The 23,606-nt window shown below is 39.9% G+C and overlaps 3 protein-coding genes across 4 annotated transcripts in view; 1 reads left to right on the top strand and 2 right to left on the bottom strand.

Moving 5' to 3' along the window:
* Nucleotides 1-3,783, top strand: part of marchf8 (membrane-associated ring finger (C3HC4) 8) — a 94,906-nt gene extending 91,123 nt beyond the window's left edge. The window contains exon 7 of one of the 2 annotated variants that reach the window (XM_085428101.1): nt 535-3,783. In XM_085428101.1, the coding sequence (XP_085284227.1) occupies nt 535-839 (305 nt within the window). In that variant the 3' untranslated portion in view covers nt 840-3,783. The remainder of the gene's footprint in view (nt 1-534) is intronic. The other variant, XM_085428102.1, reaches the window with a different exon arrangement.
* Nucleotides 3,784-3,893: 110 nt separating this feature from the next.
* On the bottom strand, nt 3,894-14,524 carry alox5a (arachidonate 5-lipoxygenase a). Its single transcript, XM_085428100.1, has 14 exons — nt 14,198-14,524; nt 13,091-13,289; nt 12,899-12,980; nt 12,687-12,809; nt 11,982-12,088; nt 11,713-11,885; nt 10,584-10,730; nt 10,252-10,455; nt 10,090-10,176; nt 7,968-8,146; nt 7,658-7,779; nt 7,148-7,248; nt 5,839-6,009; nt 3,894-5,629 (listed from the first exon to the last, which is right to left on the bottom strand). The coding sequence occupies exons 1-14, from the start codon at nt 14,345-14,347 to the stop codon at nt 5,450-5,452; spliced, it is 2,025 nt and encodes a 674-aa protein (XP_085284226.1). The 5' UTR covers nt 14,348-14,524; the 3' UTR covers nt 3,894-5,449.
* Nucleotides 14,525-18,476: 3,952 nt separating this feature from the next.
* slc25a16 (solute carrier family 25 member 16) lies at nt 18,477-23,525 on the bottom strand. The gene is made up of 10 exons (XM_085428096.1): nt 23,249-23,525; nt 22,873-23,020; nt 21,881-21,973; nt 21,658-21,791; nt 21,398-21,461; nt 21,155-21,276; nt 20,954-21,020; nt 20,681-20,843; nt 20,513-20,581; nt 18,477-18,814 (listed from the first exon to the last, which is right to left on the bottom strand). Exons 2-10 carry the CDS (start codon nt 22,964-22,966, stop codon nt 18,658-18,660), a joined length of 963 nt encoding a protein of 320 aa, XP_085284222.1. The 5' UTR covers nt 22,967-23,020; nt 23,249-23,525; the 3' UTR covers nt 18,477-18,657.
* Between the last annotated feature and the right edge of the window lie 81 nt (nt 23,526-23,606).

Genomic DNA, 23,606 nt, shown 5'->3' with positions numbered 1-23,606 from the left:
CCTTCACATTTTTGAGCAGTGTGTAAATTAATGCACACAATAAACTAAATGTTAGTGTCAGCTGCCACAATGCAAACAATATAGCATATCTGAAAAGATAACTTAATAATTGACTTTTATCCCATTGACTGGCCCCACCCACATTGCATTACCATAGAAATATGACAGGATGCTCGCTATCTCATGCGTCTCTCCATGCTCAGGACTTTGACTTTAATCCTGTACAAATTTGACTTTTAAAAAAAGGCAAATCTCTATCAGTAAATTGTTAAGATCTTGTTTGAAAAAGTAGAGCACACTGGGCAATTTGTAATAATAGTGTCTATTTGCAGTATAGAGGAATGGGAGACACAGTTTCCTGCAGCGGATATCCTCACTGCTAATGCATATTCTAGTTAAAGGATGATCTGTTGAACAATTCACTGAAATGTGATGAATTTGCAGCAGCTTATAAACAGTCTTCTCTGTGTTTGACTTGTCCACTTGTTGATATTTATGTATTTATTTATTTTTTGTCTGTTCTCTGTTCCTCAGGAATCCTGGAATGGCCTTTCTGGACCAAGCTTGTGGTGGTGGCCATCGGATTTACAGGTGGACTGGTTTTCATGTACGTCCAGTGCAAAGTCTACATCCATCTATGGAGGAGACTCAAGGCGTATAACCGGGTCATATATGTGCAGAACCGTCCAGAGACATATAAAAAGTATCCACTGGAGAAGCCCCCCCTAATGGAGCCGAGTCTGGAGAACAAAGAGGCTCTGGCCCCCAATCTGTCAGACACAAACTCCTCCCAGTACACGGAAACAGAGGACTACAGTATGGAGGTGCTTCATGTCTGACAACAGAGTCTGTGCCATTGGTTGTCGTGCACATACTCCACACCCAAACAGGCCCGCAGAGGAGAGGAACAGTCGTGATCGGTCACTGAGGAACAACCGTACCCTTTTCCCTGAAGCCAGAATGACCCACGTCCTCCACTATCACCTTATACTCCCTAAACTCCATCCACAAAGACAGAGAGGCCATGAGCTTCCCTCTGCCTACATTCCTCCTATCACACTGTATTCCTCCCTCCACCTGCATCTTTTCCTTTCCCAGGAACAGACTCTTTACACTGACTTCTGTAAATGTTGGAAGAGGCCTGGTGCAAACCACTCTGTATACACACACACACACACACACACACACACACACACACACACACACACACACACACACACACACACACACACACACAGACTCTTTAATGTACACCTCTGGGAGAGCTGGACTGAAAAGAATGGACTTGCAAAAGGCTCTGGAGGTCTACAGGTCCCCGATGTGTGGTTTGTTTGTGGGTTTTGATCAATCTGTTCTTTTTTTTACCTCCTGTGAGTGTCGGGCTAACCTGCCATGGATCAGTATGTAGCGCCATGCATCAAGATCTCTGGAACATTCCAGATACTGCCATCTCTGCGGTCTGTCAGCTCCACGCGGTCTGGATCCAGCGAGACCTGGATCCGAAGATGCATCAAAGCACTTTTTATTTTTTAGTCCCCAAAGCACATCCCACCCCTTCTTCTCATTGCCCCCTCTTTTTTTTTTTTTTTCTTGTATCTTGTACGTTGTAAATGGGGGAGAGCAAACAAACTTTTCTTCAAGTGCAACATATGCTTAAAGATTAATCCTTCTGTGGATGACTAAAAGGATTTGGGGTTAAAAAAAATGAGTCATTTGAACGACGTCAGTTGCATAACTTTGATTCAGATGATGGAAAATCTAGCCACTTGACTTCTGTACCCCATGGTGAACTTTCTGAAGGCTTTGAGAATGTAATCTTTTTAAAAATGATTTCAAAAAATTTATAAAATGAAAAAAAAATCATTTTTTTACTGGGAAATTGCGCTTTGTCTCGATCATAATGAGGCCCTTCGGGCATAAACAACGTCGCGCTTGTGTTTTGTTTTCTTTGTTTGTTTTTTTTAAATAGGTATTTACAGTTTTTAACATGTTAACTCGCTTGCTTAGCCATGGGACAAGCCTCGAGGAATCCACAGCTGCCTACTTTCAGTTTGTCCACTGAACTTTAACCAAAGGTTTTAACTACAAAAAAGAAACATGCTTTAGCTCCTACCCTGTTTTTTTGCATGGTTACAATCCAGCCACACTTAATCTTTTCACTTAATTAAGCAAGATTAAGGTGGAAGTGTGAAAGGATTCTTAGTGAGCATTTCAGATGAGTACTCGGTGTAAGTGTATTTTATTTGTTTTCGCTCTCTTACATGTTGGTCTACTTTAGTATTCGATCACAAGACAGCCAACTGATTTCTGGCTTAAAAAACACCTTTTTTGCCACGTTTACTCCACAGTTAAGCATTAAGAATGACTTTGAAGTCAGTGTAACATTTCACTGCTGCTCATTACGTTCAGAAAAACTCAGTTTCTTTTAATAAAATCAATGCAATACAGCTGCTTATTTATGGCTGTGACAGAGTCGATGTGCATCATTGCTTTTTGAGGAGCTGACTGTACCGCCATCTGCTGGTGTTAAAGTGAAGGTGCAGCCTGAGATGGGCAGCGGTTGATTTCTCAGGTCGAAGTGGGTGTTTTTTCTGGGGGGGGCTCACAGTCATTGTAAGTGCGTTTGTCTATGTGAGAGCACAGCAATGCCCAGGCTCATGTTGAGCCTTACAGCCATTCCAGCAACACACACATTTTTCAAAAACTGTATTTGATACCAGTATACTGTCTGTGAACAATGATGGTCCAACAACGTACCTGACAATTACTGCTCAGCAGCAGCAATAAAGCGCTTTGGGGTTTTTTTTGTTTTGTGTTATTTGCATACTGTATTTATGTATATGCCCCACGGAGACTTGAGATCTGGAGTTTAATATAATTTTAATACATAAATGAGCCGAGGGACTTGTTGTGTGTCAAGTTGGATTAAGACCTAGTAATGAGAACCATCTCAGATTCTTCAGTACCCGGGAGGCTCAGTGCAATTAGACAGATTTTATTTTTTAAAAAGTGCAATTACCCTTTTGTTGATGTTCTGTTCTGCAATTATGTACCGGTGTTTAAAGTCCAGGATGTCCTCTGGATAGAAAATTACTTTCTTTATATTGTGTTGTATTTATTTTTAACTGAAAACAGCATATTTTTGTTCATTTACACACAAAAAAGACCCTTTCATTAGTGAATTTTATGCAACTTACACTTAATTTTTCTTCCCAGACACTAATAGAAGAAAATTATTTTCAGCCCTTGTTTTGCATGTAGTCATTCAGATAATAGAGTTGCTCAAAGCTTCAGTCCTTTTTTAGTTTTTAAATTGATTGTGGTGTCTTTTTACTTTCTACCCATAGGAGCTGGCTCCTTCAATGAAATATGAGAGGAGTTTTGTTCTAGTGTGATGGCTTTGGATTGTTTCCTCTCTGAACATCTTATCCTCTTTACCGTCTTTGCGTCACTCACCCTTTACGTCCATAATCCCACGGAGCAGAACATCAACTGAGACTCTTCTCAGCCTCACTATTTTAGGCTGTCTGTTGATTACCTGGTGACTAAAATTTGATCATGTCTGGGACTAGTGTAACTTGCATAAAAGCTACATTTGTTTACTACTGACTGGACTTGAACATATATGACTGTTCCCCTGTCTTATACCATTCCGCAAGTCTGTCTGTGAATTTGCTTTGAAATAGTAACTGTAAAGAATTTGGTAAAATGTACTTTTTTGTTTTTATGAAAAAGGTTGATGTGCTTTCAGTTAATTTCCCACGTTTGAACAAAATATGTAGTAATTAAAAGAACAACCAAATAAAAAATTAAGTGACTTTTAAAACTTTGTGACTTTTAAAAAAAAAACAAGCAGGGACAAATACAGTCTTAATGGATAATTAAAAACATTTCAAAGGGCGTTGCGCTGTAGCACTTTAATTTATTTTCACCCAAATAAGCTGCAAATCATTTTGAAATCAGCTCTTTAGCCAGAAGCTGTAATGCCAGCGACAGAAACGTTCAGCTCGCCGCTCAATGATCTTGCCCTAAAACTTTTCTATGACAGAAATACAAACTTCACATTCAGCATATAGCAGAAAACACGGTTTGTCACCTTCTCTCAACCTCTTAAGTAATTGTTATGCAAGGGCAAGATGAGGAAAGACACCATCGTTTGAGTGAATGAAGGCAACACAATATGTACCCGTGGATCTTTAAAAAATAACTCTCAAAAACTTTTTTTTTTTGTGATTGAAAAAGGTAAACTTTCACATATTCTATATTAATCACACACTAATTCTCACAAATTAGAATATTGCTTGCATAAATTACTATTCAAACATAATGATTAAACAACATATCTTCGGCGGTGTAGTTCTACTGCTGATTGGTCAGTTGTCCAGATGAAGATTGCCAGCACCCTCCTAAAGGAGAGCCACACTGCTGAAAAGGCTGGCTGCTCACAGACGCTGTATCAAAGCATAACAGCAGGAAGTTGACTGGACAGGGAAAAGGTGCACAAGCAGCAGCCTTGAGAGGATTATCAGGAGAAGTCGATTCAAGAATTTGGGAGAACTTCACAAGGACTGCAGGAGAGACATCCTTAGGAAAGGACCCACATCCGTAACATCAGGTCATTCCTGTCAGAAGCATCTTACATGAGCTAAGGAGAGAAGGAAGTGAACTGCTGCTTATTTCAGATGAAGTACATTTTCTATCAAAGTACGAGACTGGAGAGGCACAGGTGTTTGAATTCTAGTGTGAACTTTCTGGAATCTGTGATGATGCGAGGTGCTGGTTGTTACTGGTGGTTGGTCCACTGAGATTCATCAAGTCCAAAGTCAACACAGGCATCTACCAGGATATTTTAGAGCTTCACGTTTCCTTTTGCTGAGAGGCTTTATGGAGATACTGATTTCATTTTCCGGCATGAAGCTTAGCATCTGCCCACAGTGCCAAAATAATTACCAGATGTTTTTTCTGACCATATTATTATTATTATTGTGTTTGATTGGCCAACCAGCTCACCTGACCTGGACTACAGAGAGAATGTGTGGGGTATATAGTCACAGTTAGATGAGAAACACCGGACTCAAAAAGGAACACAAGCTAAAAGCTGCTGTCAAAAACACCTCAGCAATTTTGATTCATTTCAGGAAATATTCAAATAATTTGGGACCCTGGATTTTTGACCATAACCAGCATAATTAAAGCGTTTTTTTAATGTTCACTTTACGTATAATGAATGTAGATTATATGAAAGTTTATCTTCTTGAATTATTACAATAAAAACCTTCAAAATATTCCGATTTTTCAAGATGCACAAGATTAAAAAGAAACCGCTTCCACAGAAATATCCCAATCATAGGTAACATAGAGCATATCTGGACAGCTCGGTAACATCATCAATCTTCAATCTGTATGTATAAGTATGAGCCTCTCCACTAAATTAGTCTTGTTTGAATTCTCAAACTGCAACACTGTTTGGGATTTTGTCAGGAGACATGTTGTAGTATGGTAGCTTCTTTCCCTCATTCCTCTTCTTGATGGAGCTGGTTATCTCTGCCAGCTCCTTCCTGAACTTTGCCATGGCATCCTTCACCGGTTTCTCTGTGAAGTGCTCATCAGGATACATTCCCAGGTACAACTGCAGAAAGAGTGAGACGTGATAGGTTTTTTAGCCTGGAGGAAGGCCACAAGGAAAAAGGAAGGAAAAAAGAAGTACATTCTGAAGCAGAGGAGAGCATCTTGGGAAATGAGAAATGTACCAAATGTATCAAACTTTTGATTGTTTTGGAGGTGTGTCTGTGCTGAGATTTGAAAGTGTTCGAACGGTTGTCTGTGTGCTTTTCCTACTTCATTCTCTTGGTATTGGCTGAGGGCCCAGACGGCCCCCAGGTGCCAGCTGGAGCGCCCGCGATCAGGAAGGCTCTCAACGATCAAATTCACATTGGCCAGACCTTTCTTGTTGGGTGGGGGTTTCCGCATGGTAGATGGAGCATTGGGGATCCAGGAACACCAGTCATACTACACAATGTACACAAAGATACAGTGTGTGCATTTACCCAAGTGCTGTACAACAGTACAAGTCTGATGTTAAAGAATAAATATTAAAGAATAAATATATATTCTTAGTACTTATTTTCTGATTATATTGTTTTATGTACTTTAATAATAAAGGCCTGTATAAAGCAGGGCCAGCTTTGAAGAATATAAAGAACCAGATTTAATACCGAGCAAAATCTTTCATCTTCTTCTGCTTTCTAATTTTACTTTTAGATTTCATAAGAAAATACTGCACCGCATATTACATGTGGAATTAATAGCTGCATAAAAGGTTTAAGATTTTATATTAAACAGACTTTTTGTAGGCAGACCCCATACAAATATAAATATACATATATAAAATACTGAAAACACATGGATGACCAGAGAATAAAGGGAGTTATAGGTTCAATTACCATGTAAAACATAATTCTCTCAGGGTGAAGTTACTGCCACATGTCCCCTGACAAAAGCCACATTCACATGTCCCCTGACAAAAGCTTTACTGTATCTATCACTCACACACACACACACACACACACACACACACACACACAGTGGATGCAGTATCATGCCAAATGATTAGCAGAAGCCAGGGATCGAACTGCCGACCTTATGTGACCTTTAGTTCTCTTGGCTGCCACTCTCTTAGGATAGCTTAAGCTTAAATATTATTGATAGATAGAATTATTTCGAACATGCAAATATAACTGAAATAACAAGAGAAATAAAAAACAAAACTTCAAAAAAAAATCATCAAGTTTTCATGTCTATATCTATGTCTACAGAATGTGTGTGCTCGAAATGTGTGTGCTTGTTAATGTTGTTGTGTTTATTGGGCGTTATTTTTTACCAAAAAGAGTAACAACCACTGCTGTAGGAAACGTAGTCACCACTAGTTTCACCTCAATCGGCTGCAGCAGGAAAACTTTGCTGCGGGTTTTAAATGCACACACTGATGCTTCAGTAGGAACAGTGTACAAAAACGTTTTTCTGTATTAATGAAACTTCTGCAGTAGCAAGTGTTTTTTTCTAATATTTCTGACATTTTTTACTTTAAGTAGGTACTTTTTGACTTAAAAATCAATGAATTTCCACTTCTAGACACGCCTCCATTTACCTGTCCGAAGTTGACAGCTGCATGCTGGGCTGAGGCAGTGAAGATAATAACGGTCAGGTACTCTATCAGTTCCTCGCGTGTCTTCACGGACTTGGGAAACTCTATGCACGAAAGTGGGAACATAGAATCGACAAAATGAGCTCCAAGCTTTTTTCTTTCTTTTTTTTTCCACCGCTTTTTTCTTTTGCAAGTCTATCTCTGCACATTGCACTCAGAATAGACAAGCGTGGTGAAATGCAGAAGCATTACAACATCAGGACTCAGGGAGTGACACAATCAGACTGCTGTGGCTTCCCTCCTTCACCCTTAAACTATTCATCCATAAGAGAGCAGATTTGAATTTATAATGCTGTCTGTTTCCTGTCATACCTGTCTTCCAGAAAACACCAGAGTAGGAGAGCAAGCATCTTTTCTCCTTGAGAAAAAGTCTGAATGGATGGTTGGGTGGTGTATTTTGCTCGATGCTGCATTAGCAAAAGAAACCGCACGCAAAACAACTCCTCTACCTACCGCAGTAATCCAGGTCCTGCATACCGAAGCTGCACACATCTTTAACAAAGGCCTGGATTTCTTCATCTCCCTGCACGCTCTCATCGCTTGTGTAATAAATATTCACAACATCAGACACAAACCTGTGGGGAAGAAAACGGATGTCATGTCACGTACAGAGGGAAAAAATGCTGTAACTTCTCTTATTTGAAGCACACACACACACAAGGGTAGAAATCTTCCTACACCTCTCGCTGTTTGTTCTTTCTTACAACTGCCCTCACTCCTTTCTCAGTGCTCTGTGCTAAAACTTTAAAAAGTCATTCCTCACCTCTTGGTAGCCTCCCACACCTTGTAGCCATCATCCCTGTAGAAGTAGGTGGGCAGTTCCTCCTTACTGTCCACACCACGGGACTTGATCAAATCAGGGAAGCACAGAGACCTGAAGGTCAAAGTCTTCACAGCCCTCTGAACCATCTGGACGTGACCGCCTCCGCCTGTTGCATTCGCCTTTATGAGGATGCAGAACATCATCCTTATTTAAACTGAAGCAAATTTAACTTTCAGTCTTCAATAGGAATGCACTTTTGCTAAATTCCCTACTTCATTATTTCACTATGTTAGTTAGATTTTTGTTTGCTAAGCTAAGCCTCAGTGTTTTGCGAATAAAGGAAGATCCAGTTAAGTTTGTTTGTTGAGAGACTGGGTTTGCTTTCAGAGGGGCTTGAAAGCCTTTAAATACCATAGGAACCACAAATAGACCAGCAGTCTGAGAGCAAAGTGGTCTATACAGTACTACGAGATCTCTGAGATAAGATGACGCCTGATTATTCAAGACCTTTTATGTGAAGGCAAGGACATTAAATTGAGTTCTGGATTTACCAGGGAGCCAATGAAGAGAAGCCAATATGTGGGAAATATGCTATCTCTTTCTAGCCTTTGTTGGCTTTTCTGGGAGTTTTTAGGACATCATGATAGGAATCAGTTACAATAGTGCAGGCTGGAAGTAATAAATGCATGAACTAGTTTTTCAGCATCACTCCAAAACAGGATGTTTTTTTATTTTAGAGATGTTGTGCACAAGAAAGCAGTCCTAAATATTTGTATAATATGTGCACTGGTGGACAGAAATGACACCAAGATTCCTCACTGGAGGCCAAAATAATGTCATCCAGATTAAGTAAAGGGTATTAGGGCCAATTACAATGACCCCTGTTTTATCTGAATATAGAGGCAGTAATTTAGAGGTCATCCAGGTCTTTAAATCTTTAAGACTGTCAGGGGCTGGGGCTGTGACCCAGCATTTTGAGTCACCTGTGTGATTTATATTCTTATATTGTATTGAATATATGCTTAGTTCTTGTGTTGTCATTATTAGTTAGGATTTAGCTGAGTTTTATTCTAGTTTAGGTTTCTATGCCCCCTTCTGTGAGTCTGTTCTTGTCTTCTGTGTTAGTTGTCAGGTCTACGTCTTGTCATGTTTACTGTTTATTTTGAAAGTCTTGTGTCCATGTTCCATGTATTTTGTTTTACTTCCCCTGTGGTGTCACGATGTTCATCTGTGTCAGGTGTATCCTCATGTATTTCCACTTCCCCTGATCACCTCCTGTGTGTATTTAGTCTGTCTATTGTCATTCTGTCTTTGTCAGGTCGTCTGTTTATTTTCCCTCCTCAGTACTGTCTCCTCCTGTGTTCTGCATTTGGGTCCATTCCATTAATACACCGGCGAATATCGCCGTGAGAAAGACATTCCTCCAGTTTACCTAATTAGTGTGTTATCTGGCTTCACGAATAGAGTTGCGTGCTATGCATGCTATGCCTTTGAATGATACTGCATAAGGGAATACAATATTATGGTCAGCAGTATCAAACGCTGCACTGAAGTCTAGTTGTACAAGCACAGAGAGGAGTCCACTGTCAGAGACCATAAAAAGATCGGCTTTAATCTTCACTAAAGCCATTTCTGTGCTGTGATGAGCACAAAAATTACTCTGCAGACGATTAGTTAGTTGTAATAGCCCAGTTAGCTGCTGGCCCATAATTATCCAAGACAGCTGGATCAAGTGACAAATCACAGCTTTGTAAGTAATGGCTTAATTACTACAACCTTAAAGGGCTGTAGTACACAGCCCATTAATAAAGATCAATTGATCATATTTGAGATTGAAGCATTAAATGATGGTAGGGCTTCTTTGAGCATTCTTGTATGAATTGGATCTAATAGACACGCCGATGGTTTGGAGAAGGTAATTATTGAAGTTAACTCAGAAAGATCAATCAGAGAGAATGAGTCTAAATAAATATCAATAATATGTTAAGCAGCTGTACGTAATGATGTGTCTGAGAGAAGGTTATGAGTATTTTTTTCCTCTAATGGTTAAAATTTAATTTGTGAAGAAATGAATGAATTCATTATTCATTAAGGTTAAAGGAATGATTATCCACAAACTCGCCTTGTCGAAGATGCCGCACTCACAGATGAGCTGCTCTCGAGCCTTGGTATTGATTGCGATGGTAAAACGAATGTGTGGGATGAGTAGCTGGGAGAAGGATGGACAACCAGTAAACCAAGGAATCAATAAGTCATAACATTTAATAATAAGCTGGAGTTTTACCTTAAATGCAGGGTGAACAGCAGGAAGCTGCCTGAACATGGCAATACCAAACACCTCTGTCATCAGATGTGTCCGGAGCAGGTGTGTGATTGTCTGGTGGTGGTGGAAGTCACTGGAGCGGACCCAGATCTTAGCCAGCAGCCAGTCGTACTGACCGTCAGTTGGCAGGAAGATGGGGTTGTCTTCACCTGGAACCTGGCCAAGCTGAAAAAGACCAGCGTGGAATGAAAAAGCAAGAGTTTCAGTCAAACTGAAATTTCAGCTGCATGAAGAAATGGTCGCCTGTTAAAAACAACGTAACACACAACTGCTGCTGTTGAGCATCTTTTTACCTGTATGGCTATGGGCATGATCTTGTTCTGAGCATTCTTGTATAGCAAACAGATCGGAGCTGCCAGGTACTGCAGTGTGCAGGGGTCTGTGGAGTTTGGAGTGATGCCGTCTAGCACCTCGTAGTCTACTATGTAGATGTTACCTGCCTGGAGTGAGAACACCAGTTTATTTTTTGGTTATAAGATTGGGCAAACCTGCAGTCAGCTGAGACTAAAGAAGTCACTTGGATGAGTGACGAAATGTTTCTCCCACTAAAAACGTCCAGATGAACAGAATCAGCTTTTGGAGAACACCAGTTTATATTATGCATTAGTTCCCAAAGTGTGGGGCGCGCCTCCTTGGACACTGCTAGCATAATGGACAGGTTTTTTGATGGGGCTCCCACACAAACGCAAACCAGAGGCTGAAGCATCGCCAGATATGCTTCCAAACCCAAGACTAGAACAGCAGCTGTCGTGCCAAGGTAGGTATCCCCGACAGAATTAGTTTCCCCTGCGTCAGGAACACACGTTGGGCTCTCCAAATCAGGGACAAACAGTATCCCACATTCTTGATTTTTAGTTCACGAACGCTTCTTATAACGACTAACTATTCCTGAAACTTTGGAGGTTTTAGCTCTTTATACAGTAAAGTTACAGGAGGATAAAAATAATTATCAGGAAAAATGTCCTTCGTTTGTTAAAACAATCCCATCCGATACCACGTGAATAAACATATAATTTTCTGTTGTAGCCCTCAAACTGAATGGTAATGTAACGACACTCACTTTTCACTTTTTCACAAAACTAAAACATAGTTGTTTATGTTTTTAAACCCATTTTGCACAGAGAGACATTTTTTGAAAAATGTATTGACATCAGCGTTGAATATTCTTACACAGTCAAAAAAAATAGACATAAAATAATAACACAATAAAGACGGTTCGTTTTTCTGTTATTCAAAAGGGGGTAGTGGTTTATTTTATTATTTCTTGTAAAATAAAGGGGGGGCTGGCAAAAAAAAAGTTTGGGAACCACTGCATTAGCGGGAGATTTAAAGAGAGCTGTAGCTGCTGTCAACATAAACCTGACAAATTTTTCACACTGATAAATCCACTACATTCAGAGAAACAAACATAGCCATGTGTACCTCTATTTCCTCCTCCAGGGTGAGCTCCCTCTCCAGGCTGACAGCAACCATCTCATGAGTGACGGGAAACTTGTCAGGGAGCTTCTTGCACTTCCGGATCAGTACAGGGTTGCAACCATTCAGAAACTGGTATCCAAACATGAAATCCTCTTTCCAGTGTTGCATCACATACTCTGAATATTATATCATGTCAGAATCTCAGAGGAAATATCTAAAATATTTAATGTGATATAAGTATGTTTGTATAATGTAGTGTAGATGAAGCTGACCTGAAATGGTGTTTTTGATTCTCACAAAGATTTTCTCAAAGTCAGAGAAGTCACTCCAGGAGGACTGGAACATGTGCATGAACTGGTTCACAAACAGGTTCTCTATTCTGGAAAATCATCATCGTAATCACAATCACCGTTATGCACAACATTCAAGAAAACCAAAGAATCTGAAATTGGATGTATTTTGGAGCAAAGAATCAAAGAAACACTGCTGTTAAAATAATTTCAGGAAAAGAAAACGACGTCTGATGATGCAGCAATGCTCACTTTTTGACGTTACTTCTGTCCACAAAGCTGCAGCATTTCTGAAGAAACAACTGGAGCTCAAAATGGATAACTGGTTTAGCCATTCGATTATAATATTAGCATGAGTATTTTTGTTCACCCTGCTCGTGACGCAAACAGTTGTGTTTTGGATCTGTTTTGTGTTTGCATCTACTCGCAAGCTCACACGTCTGCCTACAAGCGCAATGCAAATGTCTCCGGTGATAAACAGACAATGACACCACTGTTTATGTTTTGGGTTTTTTTCCTGGTTAGCCCTGAGTACAGAAAATAAAGAGCATATCATCAGGCATCAGCCCATCGTTTGATTCTGAATGCTTTGCATTAAACAGGGGTTAAAACTCCACTGACTCCCTCTGTGCTGTATACTGAGGGACTCGTTCACCTTTGCAGGCAGTTGTAAGTGGGGTCACTTACGCCTTGCTGTAGTTCAGTATGAAGTCCACTCCTTTCTCACTGTCAAACTGGATGTCCCGGGGCAAATCCTTGTGTCTGTTAGCATCTATACTCATAGGAAAGCCTGGCTGCCACTCTCTCCATCTGTAAAATGCAGCAGTGTTGTTAGAAAACATCCTCATCAGCCTGCCTGTACCTCACAATAACAAGCTGGAGATGCAGCGCAAACTTGCCTGTAGGTTTTTCTCCTCCCGTCCAGCTCTTTCTGTCTGTGCTGCTTGACCAGACTGGTCTTATCATCCTGAGGCAGATGTGCTACAAGAGAAAGAAAAAGTGTGGAACTCGTTTTTCCACTGCAGGTTGACAGATGAACAAGACAAAACATGTGATTTGTGTGGCAAACAAACAAAACAAGAGATGACTACCTCGTCCATCTCGGAGCACCACTTCCTTGTCATTCACCAGCCAACAAAAGCAGGGGAACTCCAAGTAGTCTCCAGATGGGGTCTTGACAGTGATGTACCTGCAGTACCAGTCGTCTTGCACCCAGTACTTCTTCTTCTCAATCTTCACCAAGACGATATCACCCAGGTTCTCCCCAACTCTCACCTCATAGGAGTCCACCTGAAACGTGGTCAACATCTACCGTCAAAAGTGAATGCTGAAAACTGCCAGTTTATTATTAAATGGGGGGAAAAGAAATTTCTAAGCATATAATATAGGACATTAAGTAAAAAACAAAATAGAAGCATATGCATGTTTGTAAGTGGGTTGAATCTATAATCTGTAAACAAAATAGAAAAACCTTTTTAATATATTATTTGAACTGAAAATTAAATCTAAGCAATCTAAGAAATTAGAAATGAGTAAATTTAACATTTATAATATAAAATTCACTTTCTGTAATTTCCCATTGTTTAATTTATACCCATAGATTTACCACAATCAACTGTAACATTAAAACCACCCCCCTGATAGTGCATAATGCCCCCCTACTGCTGCCAAAACAGGTCAGATTAATCAAAGCGCACAGGGCCTCTGAGCTCTTAAAATGGCTGTTTGGCACAGAGGTGTTGGCAGAAGGTGACCTCAGTCCTGTGGGGCCTTTTGTTTTGTACTGAAAGTAATTCTAATTTTGAAAGGTGCTACTTTAATAACCTACTGATCATCTCATCGGGTTATAAAAGTGGCTCCGTTTCCGTCACTGCACACAGCAAAATCTCCAGTGTTAAATTAACACTAGAGAGTGTCTATATGGGTCCACTCTGAGTGTTAAATACAACACTGTTGGGTGTTAAATGAACACTTTTGACAGTGTTATATGTTTAAAAGCAACCCAGTTAGTTTTGAAGATTAACAATGACTAACACTGAGCAGTGCTGATTTTCTAACACTGGAATATTTCTAACATTTTGAGTTATTTTCCAGTGTTAGAAAATCAACCATACAGTTATCAGCTGTTTGTGATCATCATCCATGAATATAAAATAAAAATAAAACAGTCATCTTCGCAGCAGTTTTTCATCACTTACCGCTCCTCTCTCAAAGTCATTGTAAAGAGGTTTGTCCAGGAGCGTTCTCTCGCTGCACCCCTCCGTGCCCACAAGTGTAATATAGATGTAATCATCAGTCCCCGCAAACCACTGGTTCCCTGTGGCAATTGTAACTGTATAAGAAGGCATGACGACCACACAGGACGTAAAGAACTCCAGCAATGTCCCAACAACGTCTGAAGGTGAAGAAATCTGCAGTAAATCTCTTCTATTATCACCTACGAGAGGTTGAATCTGAGATGTTTAGCAGCCGTTGGTTCCCCTTCTTGCCTAAAAGCTTTTCTTCGGTGATGTAAACTTCGCACTTGTTGCTACAACTCAAGCATCAAGATATTGTATAATCATGTGACAGGGGGAGGTGCATGACGAGAACTAACTGACCTCCCTGTGATGTGACTGACTGCCACGCTTTGACTTGAAATGAGGTCAAAATATAATATAGCCGTCCTTCCTCTGTTATTGTAGGTGTTTTAAGGCCTACAGACATAAATGTGGACACAAGAAAAGGTGTCTTATTCCAGAAACAGGTATCAAATTAAACTTTCTTTCTTTTAAACCTTCCTTTGTCTGCAGACAAAGGAGTTTTTTTTAATATGTATATAAGGGACAGCATCCCTGATTTTGGAATTCCTTTAGGAAAACAGAGACGAGCACGACAACCTACATTAAAACACTAACAGACTTTAACTAATTTGATGTGAAACTGTATCAAAAAACATATGAGTCTCTATTAGGTGTATCTTTTGCATCTGTGTCTCATTTACAAATCAAATCACTAGGTGCCATGGGACAACAGTGGATGGTAGTTTTAGTAAAATAAATGCAAATGCATCAGCGAGTCCCCCTGTGTGGTTTTAAAGGGGGGGAAAATATAACGTCAACATGAAAAAGGAGCTATACGTGCCAAACTCAGAGTGGGAAAAGGAATGAAGTTGTTGCTTCGTCACTGACTGGATTCAAAAGTGTTTTTCCTCTCGTAAATGATAAAAGCAAGGAGAAAGAAACTCCTGCTCCTCATACTTGGATGGAGTAGTAAGGGACAGCATCTTCAGAAGAAACGTGAAATCAAAGACAAAAATAAAGATACCAGACCTCGTACTGTTTTAAGAAGATGGCATGTAATTATATCATTCAGACACTGCTTTTAAAAAGCATGGCAACTAAAACTGAACAAGTACAAAGTCAGAAAATAAAGCTCACAAACAAACAAAACAAGGCATTTTCATTGTTCATTTCTAAAACAAAAAAAGATATTCTTTCAGCCCCATCTAGCCCGGCAGTGCTTCTCCACATAAACACCCGAACAATAACAATCCATTACCAGTGGCAGTGGGCAGTAGGAGCATCGAGTGAGGGGAAAGCTGTTTTTAAAAAACCCAATATGGAAATAAGAGGAACGGTATGAAAAACAATGATGAAAGCATTTGTGCACTCTGGACGAATGACTGCTGAAAGGTCTGTTTCCTGAAAGTAGCTGCAACTTGGTATTAGTATGTCAGTAAGTCCAACAATGTAGGTGTACTGTATTTGTTTATTGAAGTCACACACAGACTTCGTCACCTGCACTTTTACATTTGAAACTTTTGATATGGAAGAAGTCTGCTTTCCTACATTTTTAGACTTTTTTCCAACACCTTTAGTCACAAGTCTGTGTCTAACACCGAGTCTTTAGAGCGTGTAAGCTGCCCAAAATGTCAGCACATTTCAATATGCTACAACAGTGCTTTCTGACCCCTCAAGTGTGCTTTCCAACAGAATGATTAAAGACCAGTTTGAACCTGTCCACACTTTAAACTGGATCTTCTGGGACTTCAGTGGATTAAGCAATAAATTACTCTATGAACGGACAGCAGATCAGAAGAAAAAAAAAAAAAAGCTATCTTCTGTACAAATTTGCAGCTGAGCTGTCGACGTAAAACAGCGCACCTCTCTAGGAGATATTCAAATGAGACAGAGGTGTATATTAGAGGAAAATCCCTCTGTGATGGGCATGAGCAAACTGTGATAAAGAGTATGTAGACACGGCTTCATTTGAAAGACTCACAAACCCATAATGGTGGAAAGCACCGTTTTAAGAATCTGCCTTTTGCACTTCCCTGCCCCATTCATATATACCTACACACATGCACGCACACATGTTAAAGCTGAGGCATCAGCTGACTCACGCAGACAAATGTTTAATAAAACATACTAATCACTCTGAAGAAGTGAGATATTGAATGCAGAGAAAGGCAAGAGGCTAAATAAAACTAGGATGCCTGATCAACAATTAAGGATCCTTATTATTGGTGACTTGAAGGCATGTGATGAAAAAGATCCAAACATAATTTTTTCTTCAGTAATTAATTCGCTTTTTTTCTCTCCTCTTGGACAATAAATGTAAACAGTCACAGTGAAACTCCAGTGAAACACAGCATGTATGATTATTACTATCTGAATGACTTCTTGTGGTTAAAAGCAAACCCAAGTTCCTTAATCTGTCAAGAAGTTGTTGATTTCATATGAATGTTGCCAACAGTAAACAAAACATATCAGTGCTGCCACCCAGTGGCAACAGGTCGCTAAATCAATAAATACAGCTAGAGTCATTAAGTGCAAATTACTCCTGAGTCCCATCTGGCAATCGTGTCCCTCCACGATATCAGCCCAGAATCCACATTATATCAAAATCTCAGCATCTCAAAAGATCTGTGTGAACACCAGTGATCGACGGTGGACACGATTCAGTCTAATCAAAGACACAGACTATATCATTCAGACATCTAAGAGCACGTTAAACAGAAGAGCAAGGGTCTTTCAGCATTTGAACATGTACACAGTAACTGCTCTAATTAAGTATTCTGGCAGTAAAATAAGGGATTGTTTCAAAATAAAAGTCATGTACCACACATGTCACAGCATCTCTAAAAAATATGCAATTTCCTTAAGTTGTGCAGTTTATAATTAAACACTAAGCTTTAAATCTGCAAAATACTTTAACTTATTTTACAATTACTCTCAAATTTCAGCCAAAGCTACGTTTTACCACATTGAAATAAAATAAAGATATGACATATAATAAAGACGTCAACACATTCCTATTCTCTGTACAAAAAAAATAATAATTATATATAAGGGGTGCAACGATACTCGTATCGATATTGAACCGTTCGATACAATGCTTTCGGTTCGGTATGCATATGTATCGAACAATACAAAATTTTAATTTATTTTATCAACTTTTCTTCTGACGATGCTGTCTGTGTTGAGCGCTCAGTGGATCTGCGTTCGACTACTCCGCCTAGGCTGCATTGTCAAGCGCAGATCCACTGAGCGCAGCGCAAGCTAGCAAGACAGAAGCTAAGCTCGTTGCAACATGGCAAATTGAACCTCCCCCACCCTCATTCAGATCTGGCCTTTGGAACTATCTTGGTTTTCATATGACGTATGACCCTGAAGGTAAGCGCGTCATGGACAAAAGTAAAACAGTATGTCGGATGTGCCACACAATGCTCAATTACATGGGTGGGAACTAGTGCATTAGCGCAGTTAGCTCGTTAAGGTGTTGACGTTGTCCAGCCCCACACACAGGGCGATCTGCGGTAGCTCGTTAATGGAGATTTGCTGTGTTGTGGCGTTAACGTCATTTCAGATTAACGCTGACAGCACTAGTGGGAACAAAATGAATATGACTGCACATTTACGACATCACCCTAGTGCAAAGACAAGTGGAAGCAGACAAAAACAACAAGCACCCATGCTACAAACTTTACCCGAGTCATTTAGACAGCCGTTAGCACAGGATTCTCCTCATGGGGACCTGATATGTTTAATATGCTGCTGAGAATATAGCCCAGAAGAAGCGTATAGTATAGCTTTTATTTTGGAAAGAGCCATTTCTCTGTAAAAAACTCGATTTTCCAAAGTTGAGTGATTTCTCGATCAGATTTTGTGTAATTTTGTGTATCGTTGCACCCCTAATATGTATGTATGTATATATATATATATATATATATATATATATTTCTTTAGAGAGCTTAGTTGGATCATTTTATGCATCTTAAAATCTCTTCACCAGGTCAGAACATAGAAAACACCACTATAAAAATGCATTTCTCAGATCACTGCGCGCTGTGAATGATGCAGCTTTAAAAAGAAATAATGTTAGGGTTACTGTGGGGCAGGTTACACCCATTTATGAGCATGAAGGAAGAAATTAAAATTATGAGTTGTTGAATTACAAAAGCAAAAAGTAAGAAGGAATGAAACAGGACAGACATGGAGTTGCTTTTTCATTTCATATTCAAATCCCTTTTTCGGTGAGGAAAAGGCAGTTCCTGCACTCAGGAGTTTAAGACATAGTGAGCAACCTTCAGATGAAGGAAGCGTTGAAGTCGGCTGGCATTAAGTCTAGGAGCACAAAGGCCTGGGTGCAGCCTGGGAGGTACAAAAAACAGCCACTAGTTCAGGTGGAGGACCTGCTTCATGAACTCATAGGTGGTAAAGGCCACGGCCTGGGAGGGGACACAGCGGATGTAGTTGAGAGAAAGGCCTCGGTACAATCCTTTCTTCACCCCAAACGTATTATACACGTACTTTAGTGTCTTGATCAGTGATCTGTTTAGGTAAAGACAGAATACATAAATAAATACACCTTTTAGAAGAGAAAAGAAAAACAGTATTTTTTAACTCTTTATCCCTTGAAAACAAACTGAGCGGTTTCCTTCATATTTCAGGTGCTCAGGGTATCCTTGAACTATTCTAACAGTCATCAAACCACATTTTTATTGATATATACTGAGGTTGTCTTTATGGGGAACAGATTTAAATGATTTAATCTCCAAACTACCTTAAATAATGTTTGTTTTTTGAAACGAAAAATTTGCCATTTTTATTCGTGACCTTTGAGGTTGCATAAATCAGCTGTAATCACACAAAAACTTGTCTTTGGTAGTGACCGATGAACTGTACTTGTGAAAACATCCAAATTTTTTTTTACATAACATTGTAAGCAGAACACAAGAAGGGTGAGAAGTGTTTATACTGGCATCTGTGAACTTTACAGCTATGAATGGTATGTAGCTGTAGCTTTATAACTCAGTTACTACTACAGTACTAAAAATGTCGGCCCTTTTTTTCCCTTTTTAATCAATAGTACCATATCTAGACTAAACAAGCACAAAACCTCAGGAATTTTCTCCTTTTTAATCCTTAAGTTAACCACACAAAACCAAATGTGAAATCAACCTTTTTAAGCAGTCAATGTACAAACACTACCAAGGAAGTGAAAGATGTAAATGGGAGACAAATGTTATTTATTATGGAGCTCTTGTTACAGAATGCATAAAAACTGAGACTATTATAATCAGATGTGCTTTTAAAAGCAAAGACACGAGAATCAAATATTTATTCAGCTTGATGAGCGACTTATGAAAAAAAAAGGTTAACTTCATCAGCGCTGTGTTGTGTGAGGTGTTTTTCTATTATTCCCCTCAGTACGACATTACACCTAAGAACCAATTACCCCTTCATTTCTCTCTGAATGTGTTGCATACACTCACTGGCCACTTTGTCAAGCTCAGCTGTTTAACTGTTTAACGCAAATCTCTAGTAAGCCAATCAGATGGCAGCAAATTAATACATTTAGGTATGCAGACATGGCCGAGACAACCTGCCAAAGTTCAATCTGAGCATCAGAAAAAACATGTTTTAAGTGATTTTGAAAGTGGCATCGTTGTTGGTGCCAGACGGGTTGGTCTGAATCTTTCTGATCTACTGGGACTTTCCTCACACAACCATCTCTAAGGTTTACAGTGAATGCTCCCAAAAAAGGGAAAATTATCCAGTGAATGATAGTTTTCTAAAGCGCAGATCCGCTCAAACTGCTTTCTTGAACATGACATGAATGAAACGGCTTCTATAGGCACTTGATCTCAATCCAACTGGGATGCAGTGGAAGAGGAGGTTTGCATCATCAGTGTGCAGGTGATGAATCTGCAGTAGCTGTGTGATGCCATCATTAAACATGGCATTCTTTGCAGAGTGTTTCCAGCAACTTGGTGAATCTATGCCATGAATAATTAGGGCAGCTCTGAAGGCCTCAAACCCAGGGCAAGCAATAAAGTGACCAGTGAATGTAAAATCATGTCAGACCACATAAAAAAAAAAAAAACACCTATTTTTTTTCTTTGTTTGTTTTCTTTCCACTTTAAAATTAAAACATCTTGTCTTTATGTCTTTATACTAGGAAAATAAATATTTAACTATTTGTAACATATAAATGAGGCGAATGTAGCGAACAACAGTGATACTTACACACATTTCTCTGAGTCAGGAAGCACAGCGCCTAACTGCATTCTTCTTCTAGCCACATCCAAAGGGTACCTAGTGAGACAGCATACAGCGTGACACATGAACCATCAGTCAATCAGTCTAATCAACAGCAAAGCCCTGCTGGGCATCGCAAATTAACCAGTCACTTACGATGCCGTCTGAGCAATAGCCCCCGCAACCCCTCCACAGAGAAGATTGACATGGGTTTTCAAAATGAGCACATTGGGGTTGTCTGAGGAAGGCCGTCCAAGCAGCTCTGGGAAATGTTTCAAACCCAGGCTTTTCAGGGTCCCGAAGGTGAAGAAAGACAGACCTAGGAGCATACAATGCAACAGAACCCACACTGGTTATATATGTGGGAGGGAAAAATGCATTTTATGTTGTCCTTCACATACTAGCATCAAAAATATTTCCAAAAATCACCTGCATAAGGCGCCATTCCAATAAGTGTTGGAGTAAGTCCCCTGTAGAAGCCCAAGACGCCTCCCTCCTTCACAAAAAAAGAAGAAGCAAATGTAAAAACGGGTATTGCAGGCAAATTGAGCTGATCTTAAATTAAAGGCTACAATCTTGTGTGAAGAGCATTTAGTTTATTAGACGCTTATTTGATCACTAGCAGATCACCTTAAGGTAGATGGTGTGGAAAGCATTAGCAATTCCAGTGTAGCGATGATCTCCCTTCACCTGGAAGGCCAGCCTGGCTCGGATTACATCCAGAGGGTAAGTGCATATCACTGCAGTCATCCCTGAAAAGTTAGTAATTAAAGAGGAACAAATAGCAATGATGGTTAGCTTAGAGGAAGGCACATTATCTACGTCAGAGGAGTGCATGACACCCAACTGTCACAGACCAGGTATTATCAGTACCTGCCATAGATCCTGCCATGAGGCGGTGGATGTGTCCAGAGATGCCTATCTGTTTACTTAGCAGCTGTAAAGGGAATATTGGCAACATCAGCTTGGGTAGAAAATCAACGAACCAATAAAACAATGCAAAGATGAAACGAATGCTGTGATGCCAATACAGCACAAAATACACGGACATTAAAGCACACAGCATGAGGTTTAATCATTTTTATAGCTTTGACCTTTGACAGCAGCACTCCACAATAAAATGCATACTGTACCTTTTTATATTTGTCAAAGGCCATGAACTGGATGGCTCCGTAAGGAAATATCCTGACCATCATAGCCCCATTACCCTTGTACAAGCCAAGGATGCCTTCTTTTTTTGGCACAGCTCTGAGAGTGGAAATTACTCCTGCGAAGAAAGTCCTAAAGTTTCACTCCTATACAGACGTGTGGAAGCAAACACTTGTTAGCTCAATATTATTACTATTATTATTTTACCCAGATGTTTATAATGGGGGTTCTGGGCTTGAAGAAGAATCTTGACCCTGTCCAGAGGAGCGATGGTAGTCTTGGCACAGCATCCTGCTACACCTAAAAACAAAGAAAATGCCATTCAGAAACAGATGAATGATTGGTATTTTCTTTTTATTTATCTACAACTAACAAGCAAAAGTAATTGCCCTTTTCTTGCACAACAATGTCAAACATTTAACATTTTGTGGCAAGTCAGACACACAGGTAACCTGTCCAAACAAGATCGGCCAATCTGAGCCAACATCGGTGTTACTTGTGAGTTGCACTAAAGCTACAGAGATGAAATATGCAAATAATGATTAATTTAGCAGGAAAGTGCTCGTGTTCTTTAATCAAACAGTGCTGGAGTGCACTTTAATTGGTACTTTTACAAAGCTGTTATACTATGTGATGTTAATGTTTTTCTTATTATTCATATATCAGGTGTAAATTTTGAACTGTGAAGTGAAAATCTAACTTTTAGTTAAAGGAGAAATATAGAGTATTTTCTTGTTGACTAATACACCTGCCAGAGACACACCCTCATTTTAGCTGAAGAGCAGGTCAGATGAGAATGTTTAACTTTCCCCCCCCCCTACAATTTATGTAGCTTTATTAGTTTATTGGTCTACAAAGTTCATTTTATTTTGTTGGTCACATGCAACGCTTTGTACTTTGGTGCTAGCAAAAACAAACAGGCAGAGGCACTCACATTGATCGTCATCTTATTAGAATTGCCACTTAACCTAAAACCATGCATGTTTTTGGACTGTGGGAGGAAGTGGAGACCCATGCAAGCTTCATGCAAATGGGATTCAAACCCAAGACCTTGCTGTGAGATAACAGTGATAACCACCACCACTATTATCAGTAATAACGATGAATGAATCTGGCTTCATTCATAAAAAATAAATTAAGGCAAAGAAACTGTGTGACTGGAGACATCACTGCTTGTAAGCCGATGTGTCAGACCCTACCTCCAGCCACAAAGGAGCGGACCCAGTGGTAGTCCCCCTTGGAAGGGGTGCTGCTCATGGTGGGGCGTGTGGAGACCGCAGCCTCCGATGTCATCGTCCCTGCTCAGTGATCTGCCAAATCCATGACTTTACGGGTTCGGTAAAAACACTGCAAAGGAAAATGAGATTGTGAGCATGTGGGTGTCGTTTTAAGGTATTGCTTAAAATATGCAAAATTGGGCCCATAAGCAAAGCCAGCTGTCCTTTTTGAATGGCCAAATGGAGGTTGTGTAAGGTTAGTCACTAAGAAATTGCACCACTGTGAAGGTTAGTAGTCACAAGTAGCAGGGAGCTAAGAGACGACAGCACCCATGGACGTCTTAAAAACCATACTCACAGTATAATCAGAACTATTAATAAGTCCGAACAAGGAATTAAAGTCAACAAATATTTTGTTCCTTCGCTGAGTCGCCTCCTTCTCTCGTTTCTCTCATTCCTCTAGATACTCCTGGTTTTTACGGAGCCCACACTTCGTCAGTCAGCCGAAAGGCTGAAAGTCACGTTTAAATGCCGCAAATGCAGATCGATATGAGGCTTTGACAAGGGTGAGCACGCTCATGCCCTTCGCCCACAGACTGACGGCTTCAGCAGAAAAAAAGTCGCGCGATAATGACGGCGAACGACGTCGCAACTATGACGTAAGAGGATGGTTGTGTTTTTTTTAATATAGCTTTATGAATATCTTTGATATCGAC

This window comes from Rhamphochromis longiceps, linkage group LG13 (assembly GCF_057381845.1).
Source record: "Rhamphochromis longiceps isolate RC_006_pf linkage group LG13, R_longiceps_female_GT1.1, whole genome shotgun sequence".
NCBI lineage: Eukaryota > Metazoa > Chordata > Actinopteri > Cichliformes > Cichlidae > Rhamphochromis > Rhamphochromis longiceps.
Note: the sequence above shows the minus strand (reverse complement) of the source record. Positions and strands in the feature narration are given on the sequence as shown.